We start from the raw sequence: 17,839 nt of genomic DNA on the forward strand, positions 1-17,839 counted from the left end.
CTCTCTCTCTCTCTCTCTCTCTCTCTCGCTACTGCATTGCAGCCTTAATATAAAAATGACAACTGATCCGAAGATAGCAGGGATAGGCACCAGAACTCCCATGACAATGGGGGGAATAAGTGGCTCAGAAAATGGATGGAAGAATGGATAAAAATATTCCAACTCAATTTAAGTACTTATTCTTGTATTTAAAAAATAATGTTCGTCTTGACGGCATAGTGGGCGACTAGTTACTGTATAGGGTCTGCCTCACATTTCTGAGGACCTTGGTTTAAATCTAGCCACTCCTCTGTGGAGTTTCTTCTCCCTAAACTTGTTTGGGTTTTCACCAGAGACTCCAGTTACCTCCCAGATTCTATAATCATGTATGGTAGGTCAACTGAAGACTCATTTGTCTGTTGGTGTGAATGGCTCTTTTCTTCTACGTTCAGTAGTTCGTGCTCTGTGATTGGCTGGTGACCAGTTCACGGTCTACCCCACCTCCTGCCCAAAGTCAGCTGGAATAGGCGTCAGCACAAACACAAACCTAGTGAGGATTGGCAGCTCAGAAAACAGATTGATGAATAAAGCAGCTCCCTGCTTGGCCCAACCTGGTGGGAACAGATTCCTCTAACTATCTATTTTTTGTGCTGCTTATCCCCACAAGGGTGGCGGGAGTGCTGGAACCCATCCCAGGTATCTTTAACAAAATACCATTTGCACTTAGAGTCTTCAATTAACCCACTTTGCATGTTTTTTAAAATTGGGAGGAAACCAGATTGCCTGGAGAAGACCCACGCAGGCAGGATAAAGATTTGAACTCCAATACTCGCAACTGTGAGGTAGATGTATCAACCAGTCGTCCACCGTGGGAACAGATTTTGTACAAAAAACTAAATTCAACAGCGCACTGTAGCAACCCGGCTTAGTAAAGTTCCTAAGTGGCCACCATGATGGGAAGATAATACATCATACTGTTATTGTTTACTTTTTTGCCATCATGTTCTTTCAGTGGGAGTCTTCACAATATGTCATTGTGATCTAATTCTGGCAATGCACATTAACATGAGTTGGTAGAAGTCCCACAGACTACCATCGAATATTGACTAATAAACCTTGATTTCACGTTTTTTTTTGCTTTTGTTTTTTTTTTTTCACAGTATCCAAGTATGGGCCAGCTGATGCCAAGCAAAGCTTCTGTACAACAGCGGGGCCCACTATTTGTCTTGCATGTGAAGTTACGGACGTCTGTCCCAAATCTGTCCACTGACTTGATCAGAGGGGATGTTTTTGATCAACTTTTAATGTTGGCCTTAGGTTTAATGAAAGTCGGCAAAGACTCTTGACACATAAATCTAAGCATTCAATTGTTGACCACAAAATGTTTAAATGGTGAAGTGTCTCTTCATGCTTGATGTTTATAGGAGGAAACTAATGCCATGAATGAGCCCTACTCCTTCGGATGGCCCGTGAACTAGGGGGCAGAGAGGACCTCTTGCACATTGCGGAAAGCTCCACAATGATATATTCCAGTCACCGGAGGCTTTCAACGGGTTCAGCCTCCCAAAAATAGGCTGGGTAGCTGCATTATTGAAATGATGATCCAACACAACTGATAATAAGAAAATCTTTGTTTGCTTTGCATTCACTTGTACAGATATACAGTAAGTAAAGAAGCAGGGAAGATATAATCCAGTTATATTAGAAACACTGATCCAGACACTGTTTGTAGTAATATCTTGCTAAATCTATGTTAACGATAATCAAACCAGGACTCATAACTTTTATTATTGGTTTTAAAATAAAATAAAAATAAAAACTTGAATTTTTCCATTATTTTTGACACACAAAACATAACATTTCTGATGCTACTGTTGGTGTTAAAACATAAAAGAAAATAATTGTAGATGATTCCACAATGGTATAAATGTTCCTTATCTGTAATTAAAGTTTTCAAAAATAATGATTAACATTTTGTAGCTTATTATTACCGCTACCAATAATTTCACTTCATCACTAACAAGAAATATGATGTTGGAATCTGAGAGGTGTGTTTAATAACATCAGGAATTAGAAACTGAGTGAACATCTCACTCACTTTGCACAGAAGGGAATTTGCATCTTATGTTTTAAAAAGCATTATTCATAGCAAAGATGTAGGCAACAATAACTTGTATTCCTATCATGACAATATGGAGTTTATCTGTGGCTAATGTGCCAATAATCAGACCTGCTATGGCTCCCAAAGTCCGTGGCCATGAAGAACACTGTCCTGTCATGGCTGCCACTGCACCCACAGACACCCCAGAAGTACCCACCACCCCCAGCAGTGCTCCGGCTTTCCCCCCGTTTCCCAATACTGGAGATAAAACCTCCACTCCAGCTAGTAAACCTAAGGCCACTATGGCAGCCCCTAAAATTACCTTGCCCCCTTCTCCTCCATGCCTTACCAGGGGCCCCCCAACAGTGGCTCCCAAGCAGAGCTGGCAAAGTTTTGCTGCAATAATTGCGGTTTTCAAAGCTTCTCGAGAGCAATGGTCAATCATGCGATCGTTGATGCTTTTAGCGTTTACATTCTGCTGTTCTGCTCTCAGATTCATGGCAACTTTATTGACCTCGTCTCCAGCTTGTACTGTGAGCATGGCAATAACAAATGTTGCAAGCATTCCCATGCATCCTATCAACATCCAGAACTTTAAATCTGATGACTTCAGAATTAAATAGCCAATGACTGCTACTAAAGCTATAAGTGCAATGAACGCATAATGGTGCCGTCCATATCCAAACAACCCAAAAAGTGATGATACAACGGCAACCACAGTCATTGGAATCCCTGAGAAAGCCAAGAAGTCCACATATTTGACCATCACAGTTTTGATCCAGTCTTGAAGGGTCTGTTGTTTGATCTGTGCTTCTTCAACCTCCGTCTTCTTCCTCTCTAGTTTTTCTCTCAGCTTCCGCTCAGTGGCCCATGTCATCATGTCTTTTGTCCCACTTGTGTTCCGTCCATTATTTATTGTCAGGATCCTCTCTTCTATTTGCACAGCCACTCTTTCTCTCTGCTCTAAATCTGAAATCTCAAATTCTTTCCTTTCTTTGTCCCAAACTATAGATCCTTGAGTGCAACAGGCCTCTCCTTGTTTCCAGAGGACGTTAAATACAAAGCGCAGCGGTGGTTTGAGGATGCTGAAAATGGACAGTGCAGACAAAAGACCAAACATGCCAGAATTATTCACAATTGTTTCAATAAAAAAACCAAGTGTGGCTCCACTGAGTGTGGTTCCAAGAGCACCGGCAAGTCCCGCAGAAGCCCACAAGTTAGCATAGTTTGTCTGAATTGTCCCACAACTCCTTGTTGTGACGAATACCGATGCTACAACTGCTGCCATTATGACACCAGCTACAACTGAGGTCATGGCGATGGTCAGTGCAGAAGCTCCCATGAGAGTCCCTAGTCCGAGAGCACCCACAGTCCTGATATTGTCAATCAGTGGCTTCAGTTGACTCGCTGAAGTCATCGCAGACAAGGTCCTGTCGACAGGGTCTTCTGTGACACCCATGATGAAGCCTCCTACTGCTCCTAGTGCAAAACCTACAGCTGCTTCCTCTAAAAGGACAAGAACAAAGTGGTTTTTTTTTAACAACTAGGTACTATAAAAGATCTAAAATATACATTACATTCAGTGTGACTGAGTGGAGATCTGTTATGTACTGTAAATAGACTTCACATAATAACAAACAAATAGTTAACACTTGGTTTATGACAGGGGTAATGCTCCAAAAAACCTGTGAAAAAAATGACATCTGTGAAGTAGTGACCAATTCTTTTTTTATTTCAGAGTATAAGAGTATAAATTTATTCATTTCATTTGTGCAATTCAATGCCAATATATGATACTTTAGAGAGGTAAAGGTATTTTATTCATCCACTTGAGGTCACCATCACCACATTTGACAGAAATAATTTTTTTTAAAGGCAGGTGTGCTCAGCTTTTGAGTGATGTGAACATCAGCCCATACAGACATGATCTGAACAGCCAATTTCCTGCCTTAAGCATTAGCCCTGTTCCACACACTGACGATCCTGGTAATGTTGTCAGCGATAAGCATTATGGCAATCCAGAATCCATTGCAGTGATTTTAACTACAGAACTGGAGTTGTAGAAAATCCAGGTAAATGTTGCACTTTACTTGCATTTGTTCCTGTCGACATTGTTTTTGGAATGGGCATTAGAGATTTTTCAGACTCAGGTTAATATTTGTGAATTTAATCAAACTTTGACTTTGGCTTGTGTTTTAAACAGCACTTTCCGGCCATGTTCTTTATATCCCCAAGCAGTCTGGTGACTTGTAAAAGTTGAGATTACTTCCATTCATCCATTTTCTGAGCCGCTTATCCTCACAAGGAGTGCTGGAGCCAATCCCAGCCGTCATCAGGCAGGAGGCAGGGTACACCCTGAACTGGTTGCCAGCCAATCACAGGGCATATATTAACAAAGTACTATTCACACTTAAATTCTCACCCAAGGGCAACTTAGAGTCTTCAATCAACCTATGATGCTTGCTTTTGAGATTGGAAGGAAATCGGAGTGCCAAGAGAAAACCCATGCAGGCACGGGGAGAACATGCAAACTCCACACAGCCAGGGCTGGGATTTGAACCCCAGTCCTCAGAACTGTAAAGCAAACAGTCTACAGCTGTGCGATTGTGGTGTCTGAGATCACTTATTAAGGTTCATTTTTGCCAAGAATAAGAGTTAATTTGACCTTATGTGAATAATATCTGCTACATTAAAATCATATTGCCAATGAACTCAGCTGTATCAGAGATGTACAGGTGGCTACACTACACTGACCTATAAAGAGAAATTCATAATGCACTGAACCCCCAATAATGGTGTGGTATCGCAAGGGACTACTGTACAAAGCAAAACATTAAAAAAACAAAGAGCTCTCAAAGTGAAAATCGGTGGAGGCCTTTGATCAAGGTGGACACTTATACTACCTTCAGTCATGTGTGGAATGTTTTACAATGTGCATCACGTTGAATCATTATTGTCTCCAATCATACAAACACCAAAGAGGGAAATGGCTTTTTATTGACTTTGCCAACAGTCATACCCTGCAGTCTTAAAAGACTGGTTGATCAGGTTTAACCACCAAACATGCAATGTTGCTTTGTATCACATCCTCCGCCAAACTAAGTTAATAATGGTGGATATGATGTAAAATTTTCAAGATATTCTATTGTTAATTAACATGGGCTTCTAAAGTAACTAGTGTGAAGCAGAATTGATTAAGAGGCAATTTCACAAAGATTATTTATCAACCTAAGAAGACAGCATACTCTACCGATATGTTATCAAAGTTAGCTATTAACGAACAGTGCAGATTTAGTCAGTGAAGATGTACTTACTTAGTTTTTTCTTCCACATCATGTTTGCTGTGCAGAAACCTAAAGGACAGAATCTTCAAGATATGTCCACCTTTCCTCCGGATTGGTCTCTGACTAGGTTCGAGAGAGAGCATGTTTCCTGTTGAGAATGCAACTTTAGGTCACACCCATACACAGACCCACATGCTCTAATCACCAGAATCTTGATGCAATACCGGTTTAGTTTCCTCTGTGCACATGAGTAGAAGGATTGTAAGATCTGGCTTTTTGTTAGATTTCGACTTTCTTTCTCACCACCTGTCCCTTTCTTAAACAGAAATTCAGACAAAGGAAACTCAAACATGACACTGGCCGAAACGCAAAACCATTCTCAACAACTGTTTATCTTATTCAGGGTTGCGCAGCACTGGACCCTATCCCAGCTGACTTTGTGCAAAAGGTGGACTGCACCCTGCATTGCTCACCAGCCAATCCCAGTCCACATACAGACAGGCACATCAATTTGCATTCACGTTGACCCAGTCACTCAGTGGGAACTGAACTCACTCTGCTTGCACCAAAAATAAAAAAGAAAACAAAATTGTTTTCATGCAGAATACTGTCTGTCAAATAAAATCCACCAATCAAAAATCTTGCACACAGGAAGTTTTACGTTTCTGCCACCGATCGGTGATTAATTCAAAGTTATGTATGTGTGCCTGCGTATATGTTAATTATCTTAGCTATAAAATAAATAAGTAAAACCAGGGCGGCATGGTGGAGCGGCTGGAAAACATTGGCCTCAGAGTTGTGAGGTCCCGGGTTCAATCCTGGACCCGCCTTTGTGGAGTGCCTTTGTGGAGGACCCGCCTTTGTGGAGTGCCTGCGTGGGTTTTCTCCGGGCACTCTGGTTTCCTTCACCATCCCACAAACATGCAACATTAATTGGACAATCTAAAATTCCCCTTAAGAGCAATTTAGAGTCTTCAATGAATGCATGTTTTTGGGGGTGTGGGAGTAAACTACAGTGCCCGGAGAAAACCCATGCAAGCACAGGGAGAAGAGCCACTTCACCCAGGCGGGACCGGGATTGGAACCCTGGTACTCAGAACTGTGAGGCTAACGCCTAACCAGTTGGACCATTGTGCCCAGGGGCAATGTGTTTTTTAAAAAAATTAATTTACAGCTATTTTTCTTCATTTTAGTACTTCTTAGGTGGCATGTTGGCACAGCTGTGGAGGGTTGGCCTAACAGTTTGCATGTTCTCTCCGTACCTGTGTTTCTGTTTTCAGATTCACACTTATGGGTAATTTAGACTCTTCAATTAACCACGCTCTCATGTTTGTTTGTTTTTTGGATGTGGGAGGAAACCGGAGTGCCCAGAAAAAACCCATGCAGGCACGGGGAGAACAAAAAAACTCCACATGGCCGGGGCCAGGATTTTAACCTGGTCCTCAGAATTTTGAGCCAGACGCTGTAACCAGTCACAGTGTTGGCTAAAGGCAGATGTAATTTAAAAAAAAAAAAAAAAAAACAACTTTAACTCTACTCATTCGGAGAAATCTGCAAATGAGCAAAACTGGGAATAAGGTCAGAAAAAAATATGTATATATTGTGAAATTAACTCAAGGAGGTGCTTTGTTTGGTGACTAGAACAAAACTTTTACTGAAGGAGGTAAGAAAGATGGAAAGCACATTTTTGCTCTGGGATTGACAGCAGTGCAAGTTTAAACTTGCTATAACTGCTTCCGCTGCTCATCATCCAGGTCGATGCAGTATTTTTCCCAGATGAAGCATTTCGCCTCTGTCCGATTCTCCGTTGACAGACTTTGGGAATGCACCGCTGCTATGGGAGGACTGGATGGTGCTTTCCCGCTCTCAGTGGTGGGTATCGCAGGGCTAGCAAACTCTGCCTGTCCGGCCGATGGCGGTAGTGGGGTTTGTTGCTCCACTTCACCATCTGGACAGGGCATGTTGGAGCAAAGGGACTCTACCCGTTCTACCAGCGACTGTCAAGGGGTCGATAACTCTGCCTCCCCTCTTAGTCTACGCCCCTACAGTTGTACAGACACTGTGGCGATGGACAATATGGCAGTAGTCTGTTGCGAGGGCACAGTCAGCTTGACACACCGATCGGCAGAATGAGCAACCCGGCTCCCATTTCCAGTACACATTTTGTGGCTTTCATGAAGTCCCATCCCAGTATGCATGGGTCACTCACATCAGCCATCCAGACTGAGAAGGTCCCCTTCAACAAACACAAATCTTTCCTTCCCCTCCATCAGAGGTGTCTCACCAGTCACAGTTCTCAACCTTTTCCAGGTTCTTTCCAGAATAGTTCCTACGAGTACAACATCAGTCCGCACAATTGTGCCTGAAGATCCAAATGTTCCCGATCAGCACTGGAACATGGCAAGGGTCCCCCACTTCCATCCAACCCACTGTAGCAACAGCTTCGTCATGGGTGTATGGGTCCCCATTCACAGTCAACACATCAGGGGACTGCAGATCCCAGTTAATAAATAAGCATAGCCCAGATGACACAGACGCCTTCTCATTTCCCTGCTGTTCCAGTCTCCTTGGGCACTGCCTCAACAGATGACCGGGTTGCCCACACCTCCAGCAAACAATGGGGCATGCATGACGGGCACTTACATCCTCATGCCGGGCTAGGTTGTCAGGGTGTACACCATCTCCTCCAGCCATGGTGGCCTTTGTTCCAGTTCAGCTATCAATGAAGTGGTTGAAACAGGTTACAGCAATGTCTGTAGCACCCCGCTGGTTCCAATCTATGCGTTCCATACCGAGACTAAGTGCCTCTCCCTGGCCTGCAGGGTGGGTGAGCTGTGTATGCAGGTGTAGCTCAACTGGACTGAGACCTTGGATGAACTGGTCACGAATCAATTTGTCTTGTATTATATTTTGCTTTCCAGGATATGCACGCCGACCAAGGCTCTCAATCTCATGAGCAAGACAACAATGCGACTCTTCTGGTTGTCGCACGAGGTGGTTACATTTTCAGCATATAGAGTCTCTCAAATTAAGTCTGCCAAAACGCCGTTGCAGAGTATCAATCAGGAAACTGTAGTTGTGTCTTTCTTCCCGGCTTAGCAACAGCAGGAGGGATGCGGCGTCATCTGACAGCTGTCATGATCCTGCCGCTTCAGCATGAGCTGTGCGGGTGTCCGCGCAGGTGCGCTGATTGGAAGGTGCACACCTGCGCCTCATGCAGCCTGATTATGCTATGGATTTATATGACCGCGATGACAACTGGCCGGGGCCAGTTCGTATGTTTTGATTGAACCTGTGTGTACCGACCTTCGTCCGTTCTCCCACCAACCTTGTAAGCCTGACTTCTTTGATACTTCTGCCTGCGTTGATTGTTCTCCCGTGTACCGACTCCTGCCTGTCCGCTCATCTGCTCTCTTCGTCCGACGTCACAACTACCGCTGCTGCACCGGACTGCCTGCTCGATCTCCTCCCTCTGCATACAATAAACATGTCTCTTCTTGAACTACCTTGCGTCTTCCGAGTTCCTGCATTTGGGTCCTACTCTCGTTCCGATGGGACGTGACAACAGCGATAAGACCAACTGCACTGCGTCCACGTCCTCTGTCCAGCCCGCTGCATCAACCAACAACTTAAATTGTACCCTATAAGCCTCCCAGCTACCCTTGCCAGAGAACTTAAGTGATTTAATGGTGGCATACATCAGTTCATGGGTGGTGCCAGGGTTGCTGACTTCCATCGGACAGGCACTCGCCTCTCCTGTTGTGACTTAACGTAGCCCCATCTTGGCGGGCTCACACAGATTTTGGTGCGAGGTGACACACTCGCGATGGCCATGCTCTTCACAGTCTGTCAACAACATATCAATCATCGGATTCCAGCTTCACCTTCACACAAGTACCGTGAAACCTGAACTTCGGACACCAACGTCCCTTGGTAAGGGCAATGAGGAAAACAGGGTTTTTATTTGCGATTTTATTTTTAGCAATCTCGGAGTACACCGAAATCTCACTAACAACAACGTACTCTCACTAGCAAGAACGCACCCTCTGTCACTGCCAAGTCTCACTTAAGCCAGCCCCCTCCACTCTAAAAGGGGTCGACACATAATTACGGATATTACAGTATTAGAATTGCGTTTTATTGAGGGTCAGAGTCAATCAGTTCAAAAGAACAAAATTTTTAGAGGGGTGAGAGAAAAAAAAGGCAATCTGCTAACTGTAAACAGAATGAGAAAAGCAAATGATTCCATATCAACAACAAAGAAATATTACATATGGAGGATGCATGAGACTGTAGTGCTAGACCCTGTGAATGAAGAACAAGATAGGACAGGACAAGGACAGGAGAAGAAGCATGCAAATTAAAGGATTGTGAACCTGGCTACACAACTGGAATGGGGTGGGACTGACTAAGTGAATTATAGAAGTCTATAGAATGAGAATATAAGTGGGGTGATACATAAACACTTCGTGTATACCTGAGTTATTTGTTGGAATAAGTGAGTAGTACCACAACCAGTGAAAGATTCCCATGGGTGTGTGCCTACCGACACATGGAAGTGAATTCACACCACTGTGCATGCAAAAAGACAGAGAGAAATGTCCTACAATTACTGTGTTTGCAATATGGAGGTGAAGGACTCTTGAGGATGGAAGAGGAGGAGCAGGGGTCCACCCAAGAGCAACCCTGTGGACAAGACGCCAGGTCGCCGACTGGCAGTCATTGGCCCTACCACGTGATTCAGTGCCCCCCCCCCCCCCAAAGTGCTGTGGTGTATTTGAAATATGGAAGGCCAGTCAGTGAAGAGGATAAGTGTGTGATAAGTGATTAAGAGGCACGGCTACTGCAGGTCAGGCCCGTCAGGCCAGACAACCACTGACAAAGACAAGTACAGGTGGCTTTGTATTTGGTTCCAGCAAGCATGGTCCCTTTTTAGCTTCAATGAGCCAGTAACCTCATCTATGGTCAAAAAAAAAAATCCTTCTTCTCAGCCGCTTGTTGGGCTGGGTGTTTCATTTCTGGCTGACCAGGGGCACTTGAGCTCAACGGTATAGCCGGCAGCGATGATTCCATCCGATGAAGCTCCAAGAACACCACTTAGAGAGAGTCCAAGTCCTGTTGGAGATCCAGGCTGCCCAGTGATATCTGTGCACTCTGCATAAGTAACAGGTTCATGAAGGATCCGCCAGTCCACAACCTGAAAAAAAAGTTATGCTCAATTTGGATTCATCATACATGTAATAGAGTTTTGTGAAAATAAAAATGATTTCAATCTTTCACGTTAATTCCTTCTTTAATATTGTATTGTCTTCGCAAAGTCTTACAGAGTGAGGGAGGGTAAGAGTTGCGTCCAACTGCACCCAATACCTAACCAAAGTTGCTAGCAGTGATGCAATTCTTCCTTTAGGCAGACCTGAACAGGTTAAAGACAAATATGAATATGTCATAACCGGAACACGGAGTTGGACCCAAATGAACGATTCGGGAAACGTGGAGGCAGTTCGGGAAATATATTTATTCATTCCAGAGTTGGTAACCAGGCAGGAAGGCCACGAGAGCAACAGCGATAATGATGTCAAGCTTACGGGGTAGATACGCCGGGAGTCGAGGTCAGAGTTGACGAAGTGCGGGAACGAGGCATCAATGGCAACGATCGGGCAAAGCCACACCGTCCGCTGGGTCCTATAAGTACTGCAGGTAATTACTGGGAATGAGGCGCAGGTGTGCACCTCCTGATGACTGCAGGTGTGTCAGGGGACCTGCACAGCCAGGGGTAGGACCGGCAGGATCATGATAGAATACCGTATTTTCCGGACTATATGTCGCACCAGCCATAAAAGCTATAGAAAAGAAGAAAAAAACATATATAGGTCGCAGTGGAATATAAGTCACATTTTGGGGGGAAATTAATGGATAGGTTTCCAATGACGTCACCACAGTCCTCAGACCAATCGGATAAATTAACGATAGAAAAAAACTTCACACTTCACCTATTACCTGTGTTCTCTGACCTCCATGACACACAAGATGCCTTAATTGGAAAGCTATCCATTGATTACGTCAGACTCATCGTTGGTTGCAGTTACAACAAGCCTACTCCAGCTTTTCTGAATCCCGACAGGATGGTTTTGGTTGTCACGGAAGCCCATACACTGTCGAGTTATCCAATGACTTCCCAGAAAGCTCCATGGCGGATTCACCATCATTCACTCTCGCAATGATGCAGAAACAGTTCGTCCAAGTTAGGTTGCCGTAGTCCACAGGCTTCGGGTCGAACGCCGATCGTGTCGGAACAACTACGTAATTATGGAAATGCTTTGGACAAAAGTCTGTCAAAAAAAAAATATGATGAGTATCGAATTTTTCAACAAGAATGGACAGGCTTTGTGGAGAGGGAGGGTTCTGGTGTGAGTAGACATTCACAGATGGGGAGTATGCCAAAGCATTCGTCCTCGATGTTGCCATTAAACATTTTGCCAACTTCGCGTAAAAACAAGATGATCTAACGAATAAAAGACATGCCTTTGTTGGCAAGAACCATTCACCATCGCACCATCATGATGGCAGATAAAATTGAATTAAGTTCACGATAAATGGACAGAAGTCTCAACGCCTGCATGGACCTTAATCTAACGACGTATGACAAGTCGCATTCATGGTAAGAAGTACTTTTGTCATCACTGGTTAGCAACATCATAACAGTTATTTAAAATAATTTGCAGAATATGATTTTCTCTTCAATGGCATTTTTGTTCAGTCCTTCTCAGTTGTTATACGTTACAGTTGTAAGTGTGAAAATAACTGATAAGCGACTCAAAAAACGGAGGGATGGATGTAATAATGTGTTAATAATTTCACATATAAATCGCTCTGGAGAATAAAGCTGCACCCCAGTCCAAACTATGAAAAAAAACTGCAACTTATAGTCCGAAAAATACAGCGCTCCCGGTGCTGAAAAGTCTCCTTGTTATTATTGCGGATGCTTGTATAGTTTGTAAACTTCCGGCCAGTCTGATACATCTCCATCCATGCTTCAACATGTGGCATTCGACAAATTGTTGCCAAGTGTTCATGTTCGCTATGGACGTCTCAGAAGAGGAACACAGCGAACGTACATATATATGTACATCGGATCGGGTTGAACTTTTCTGGTGGCGATCCTAAGCCCCGCCCCCTTAGCCATGTCCAACAATCTTCCAAAATGGTGATTGAACAGAACATGTTTCAAGTCGATTCTCTATTGCATATTCTAGATAATATTGTTTTTTGCCAAATGGATCAGACATGTCGAAGAGAGTTCTACAGAGAGGTCTCAACTAGTTCACGCAAGGATATGTACACAGAATTAAGATTTTGGACGGAGCAGGGCGCAATGTTAGAGTTACAGCGAAATGTTGGTGATCGATGCAAAAAAGTTTGACGCCTCACAAACTTCGTATTGAAATCCAACAGGATAAAATAGTGGAATCGTACTGCACTTGTAAAGCAGGGTGAGTACTTTTTACTTGGAAAGATCATGAGTAACATCATTGTGGTCCTTATAAGTGAGTGGGTATATTCATTTGACTTGGCTTGTAATCGAATCCAGTGCTCTGTCTCTGATGTGATACAAATGGGCAAATAGCATTTCTCTTGCATGACATCACGCATTTACTTATCACTAACCCGACTCTTCATTCAGCAGGTCATTGATACACTAACTAAGTGAAAGTTATTCTCCTGTAATGTATAAAGCACTGATCATAATTAAATCAAACTCAGGGAAGATACTTCTCCCTCACTTACCCTCGAACATACAGCCTTGTTTTTTGATATTGTCCAGATTTAGTTGTACATGCGGTCTTCCGCAAGCCTTAATCCATCATAAACACTGCGTCAACTGCGTTTTAGGCTTTGAAAAATGAATCAACCGGGCTCCTTAAAACCTAGCAGGATAGCTTTCATCAGAATTGCACGTTCCTCAAGGCCATCTGGGGACCATTGTCTTTGTAACATTAACTTTTCCAAGCGCACGCTAATGGCAACAAGCATTGCTTGTGGGACAGTGGCGAGAGGTGCTTGTCAAGCCAGGGTTTAAGACAATGCGTCTATCTGATTGGCTATTACTGGAGCCTGATTGACAGGTCGGAAAGTTCCATTGTGTGGAAAAAAATGTCCCGCCCCCACGGAAACTGGAAACACAAACACCCGGACGAGAGAAAAAAAATCCCCATTCCATTCGTGTCGTCTCCCCGTGCTAACCAATCTAAAATGTTAAAAAAAAAAAAAAAAAAAAAAAATAAAAATAATTCAAGAGATAAAACTGGCTAGAGCAGGGGTGTCAAACATACGAACCGTGGGCCGGATCCGGCCCGTCTGGTGGTTTGGTACGGCCCGGGGAAGAAAGCTGCATTGTATAAAAAAATATGAATTTTCTTTAAAATTTGTAGTTCTTGTATTATCCGCTAGGGGGCGCAGTGTTTTAGTACGTGCAGACAACATGAAAGCAACACTGCGGCGGAACTAGGACCACCTTGACCTGGTGAAATTGAACCTCTGTACAGCGTCTATTGGCGACAATTGCATTATCTACTTTTCCGTTTGCCTCGCACCCTCATCAGCGAAATGTCTTTGTCAAAAAGTAGATACAGAGTGTCAGATTTTTCAAGAAAAATGGACATGTTCTTATATGTTCACAGAGGTGAATGGGAAACCCGTGTGCCTGGTGTGCCAGCAGCAAGTTTCGGTGCTTAAAGAATCCAATATTCGGCGCCATTACGAAACTCAGCATGGTGAAAAATACAACAGTTTGCATGGAGAATTGAGAAAACAGAAGGTAATTGAAATGCTGGCACGTCTGAAGAAACAGCAATCTGTTTTCACCCAGAGCCGAGAAGCCAGTGACGCTGCGGTGAAAGCCAGCTACCTAATTGAGAGCCAAATAGCAATGGCATCAAAGCCGTACAGTGATGGAGAGTTCATCAAAAACTGCTTGCTGACGGCTGCTGAAATTGTGTGTCCTGAGAAGCGACATGCTTTCGCCAATATAAGCTTGACAAGAAATACTGTGGCAGACAGGATTTCGGAACTCTCTGCAGATTTGGACCACCAACTAAAACGCAAAGTGGGGTCATTTGTGGCATTCTCTGTTGCGATTGATGAGAGTACTGATATCACGGATGTCGCTCAACTGGCCATATTCATTCGTGGAGTTGACAAGACTTTGAATGTCACAGAGGAGTTTCTCGAGCTGGTGCTGATGATCGACACCACAACAGCTGAGGACATTTTCAGCTCCGTCGTCGGAGCGCTGGACAGAGTCGGAGCGGACTGGTCACGCGCCGTAAGCCTGGCTACTGATGGTGCGCCGTCAATGATCGGTAAAAAGGCAGGTGTTGTGACAAAGTTCAGAGATAAAGTACAAGCCGCATATGAGGGAGGTAATTTTTGGACATTTCATTGCATTTTGCATTAGGAGGCATTATGCAGCAAATCGCTAAGAATGGATCACGTCATGGAGGTGGTTGTCCGAACTGTTAATTTCATCCGAGCCAGAGGTCTCAATCATCGTCAATTTGACAGCTTTCTCAGTGACTGTAACATTATCCATGGTGTGCCTTATCACACGAACGCACGATGGTTAAGCAGAGGCGCTGTGCTAATGCGCTTCTTTGATTTACGTGATGAAATCGGACAATTCATGGAGAAAAAAGGGAAACCTGTTAAGGAAAAACAGTGCCATCTGTGGCTGCAGGACCTTGCGTTTATGGTTGACATCACTGAGCACTTGGATATTCTTAACAAAATCTTGCAGGGACGCAAAAAAATCGTAACAGTATTATGACAGCATACGTGCATTCAAGTTAAAGCTCGGGTTATGGGAGACGCAGGTGCTCATTTTCCCTGTTTAAAAGATATGTGCGCAGCAAGCGTTAATTCTGACGTGAAACGGTACAAAGAGAAGATTTCAGGGCTGTTGATGGAATTTGAGAAAAGATTTCAGGTTTTTAGCAAACTCGAAAGAGATTTTGCAGTTTTTCGCTCACCATTCACAGTCAAAGCTTCTGATTTGCCCGTTGCCATGCAACTTGAAATCATTGATTTGCAGTGTGATGTAGAACTGAAGGACAGATTTGCCTCTGTAAGCTTGGACACATTTTACAAGTACCTCCTACCAGGCTATCCCGCGTTGACAGCACTAGCTGCTAAAACATTGTCCATGTTTGGGACAACCTACCTTTGTGAGCAAGTTTTCTCACTAATGAACATTAATAAAACAAAGCTGCGCTCAAAGCTCACACATAAGCATTTGAATGATATTCTGAAATTGGCTGCTTCTCAGGACATGATTCCTCATATTGATGCACTTGTGCAGGATAAACGATGTCAAGTTTCAAGGGCAAATTCCAAGCAAGACGAATAATTGCTGTGAAAGTTATTCATTTGTTCAAATTGCTTTCCAGATGTTGAAAAACAGTGTTTTTAAGTTCCACAAGGCTGGTACTAAATGTTTTTGGAACATTGTTACGATTTCTGTGATCAGTTTTATGTACAACACACTTAAATATATGTTTAACTGTGTAAAAGTGTTGTTAAAATTGCACATACTTTATTTATGTTCTTATGTTATTCTCTTGTTCATAATATATTGTTCATAATGTAAAAGGAAAATTCTGTTAATAAACATGATAATTTACTCATTCTTTGCACTAATTATTAGTATGAGTGACTAATACAAAGGAAAAAAGTGGGCTTATTGTTAGTTCTATGTAATTTTGCAATGAGTTTACTGGTCCGGCCCGCTTGATCTCAAATTAAGCTGTATTCGGCCCGCAGACCAAAGGGAGTTAGACACCCCTGGGCTAGAGGGTCGGCCTAACAGTTGTGAGGACTGGGGTTCGAATCGCGGCCGCACCCGTGTTGTGTTTGCATGTTCTCCCCGTGCCTGCGTGAGTTTTCTCCGGGCACTCGTGTTTCCTCCCACATCACGAAAGCGTTTGGAGATTTGGAAATTTCCACTAACTAGTGTAATCGTGAGTGCGGCTGTAGTCTGTTGCTATGTGCCCTGCAATTGGGTGGTACCCAGTTCAGGGGGTACCGCGCCTCCTCCCCCATGATGGCTGGGAGAGGGTCCAGTACTCCCGCAACCCTCGTGAGAATAAGCGGTCCTGAAGATTGATGGGTAATGTTAATAATCCAACATGGATAGATAATATTACAAATCAGTCCATCCAATTTCTTACCCACTGATCCTCACGAGGGTCGCTGGTGTTCTTGTTCACTGTTCCGTTTTCTTTCTTACCTGTTTTCTGAGTTATCGGGACACATCGAATTCACGCGAGAACCAGCGAGCTGTGACTCATTATGGACTCCGTAAGAAGAAACATGACAATATTATTTGGTTTGATCAAGTTTTATTTTGATCTGTATGGAAGCGTGGCTACAAGTAACTTCCGTAAACATCCGCACAAAAAGATAAACGCGTTAATATTGCGAATCCTCTTGATGAGTAGTTTTAGCTAAAGTCCAGTAGGTGCCGGTAATGGACCGAACACGGTCTGCATTCGAATCACACAGAGGAAGTGGAAGAGGAACCTTTCGCAGTTGGTAGTTGCACTCGGACCCATTTCTTGATTACTCTCCAATGACCGCTGTGGCGGATAAGCATATCCTGGCCATGGAAGATATCGGTATCTAATTGAATTGTTCGAGTGCATTTCTAATGATACGTTAATTGTGACAATTTTGTGTAAAACAGCTTCTAGATTAACTATCTAATGTTATCGTTACCGAATTTGTGAAGAATATAGTTTTATCTCCTTTCTTTCAGGTTAGACGTTCTTTGATGTGACGTTAGAAAATATCGCGACATTTGTTTCCCATATTTAGCACTTGACCAACCATTCCCAGTATGAAGACATAACTTTTAAGTATCCGCAAATATAAAGAGCTTGGGAACCTCAAGATTGTTACATGAAAACAACATTGAGATTTTACAGTAAACACGTGACAAATAAGCTAAGAGTTGAATTTGTATAGAAGCGTAATTGAGCTGTGGTTGTCCAGAGGAGTTATGAAGTTATTTCTTATTCAGCAGATTATAAAGACTCTCGATTGGAGGACACAAATGAACGGACTAACTCAGATGTGGAGGGTGATGATCAAATGGCACCTGATGGAGAATCTGAGGGAAGTATAGATGGAGACGATTTGGAGGTTGAAGATGGACATCAGGAGGAGGAGGCCAAAGAAGGCATTGCTAATGCTGGCTGGGCAGAAGCAATGGCTAAAATCTTGGGGAAGCAAACCCTCAAGAGCAAAACCACCATCTTGATGAAAAACAAAGAACTGGACAAGGTGAAGGCAAAGGAAAGACAGGAGCAGTTGGAAAGGAAGGAAAGGGTAATTATCAAAATACCAGTAAAAGGAAGAATTCTGATAAGTTCAAATATTGCCTAAAACCATTTAATGAAAACTCCCCACTTCAATTAATTGC

At 43.3% G+C, this 17,839-nt stretch overlaps 2 protein-coding genes and 1 long non-coding RNA gene across 18 annotated transcripts in view; 2 read left to right on the top strand and 1 right to left on the bottom strand.

Moving 5' to 3' along the window:
- LOC133500640 (uncharacterized) overlaps positions 1 to 1,279 on the top strand; it is a 20,415-nt gene extending 19,136 nt beyond the window's left edge. The window contains exon 5 of the long non-coding RNA XR_009795002.1: positions 1,140 to 1,279. This is a non-coding gene — a long non-coding RNA (uncharacterized LOC133500640). The remainder of the gene's footprint in view (positions 1 to 1,139) is intronic.
- Positions 66 to 16,688, bottom strand: LOC133500638 (uncharacterized). Of its 5 annotated transcripts, none has more exons than XM_061819604.1 (3): positions 16,587 to 16,655; positions 5,395 to 5,676; positions 66 to 3,586 (listed from the first exon to the last, which is right to left on the bottom strand). In XM_061819604.1, exons 2-3 carry the CDS (start codon positions 5,414 to 5,416, stop codon positions 2,109 to 2,111), a joined length of 1,500 nt encoding a protein of 499 aa, XP_061675588.1. In that variant the 5' UTR covers positions 5,417 to 5,676; positions 16,587 to 16,655; the 3' UTR covers positions 66 to 2,108. The 5 variants fall into 5 exon arrangements, 4 of the variants coding, with proteins under 4 accessions (XP_061675588.1, XP_061675589.1, XP_061675590.1 ...); XM_061819605.1 differs by lacking the exon at positions 16,587 to 16,655 and having other exon boundaries at positions 5,395 to 5,512; positions 5,589 to 5,783; XM_061819606.1 differs by lacking the exon at positions 16,587 to 16,655 and having other exon boundaries at positions 5,395 to 5,487; positions 5,570 to 5,783.
- tgfb2 (transforming growth factor, beta 2) overlaps positions 16,190 to 17,839 on the top strand; it is an 86,587-nt gene continuing 84,937 nt past the window's right edge. For 5 of the 12 annotated variants that reach the window (XM_061819594.1, XM_061819593.1, XM_061819588.1 and 2 more), the window contains exons 1-2: positions 16,874 to 17,033; positions 17,438 to 17,745. In XM_061819594.1, coding sequence (XP_061675578.1) covers positions 16,988 to 17,033; positions 17,438 to 17,745 — 354 coding nt within the window. In that variant the 5' untranslated portion in view covers positions 16,874 to 16,987. The other 7 variants (XM_061819590.1, XM_061819591.1, XM_061819599.1 and 4 more) reach the window with 7 other exon arrangements.

Source organism: Syngnathoides biaculeatus, chromosome 5 (assembly GCF_019802595.1).
Source record: "Syngnathoides biaculeatus isolate LvHL_M chromosome 5, ASM1980259v1, whole genome shotgun sequence".
NCBI classification, from domain to species: Eukaryota; Metazoa; Chordata; class Actinopteri; order Syngnathiformes; family Syngnathidae; genus Syngnathoides; species Syngnathoides biaculeatus.

Excerpts from the sequence above, each read along its gene's own strand:
- LOC133500638 (XM_061819604.1), bottom strand. The coding sequence starts at position 5,416 with ATGATGTGGAAGAAAAAACTAA. Across the intron at positions 3,587-5,394 it reads GATGTGGAAGAAAAAACTAA|AGGAAGCAGCTGTAGGTTTT; the intron begins GTAAGTACATCT and ends TTGTCCTTTTAG.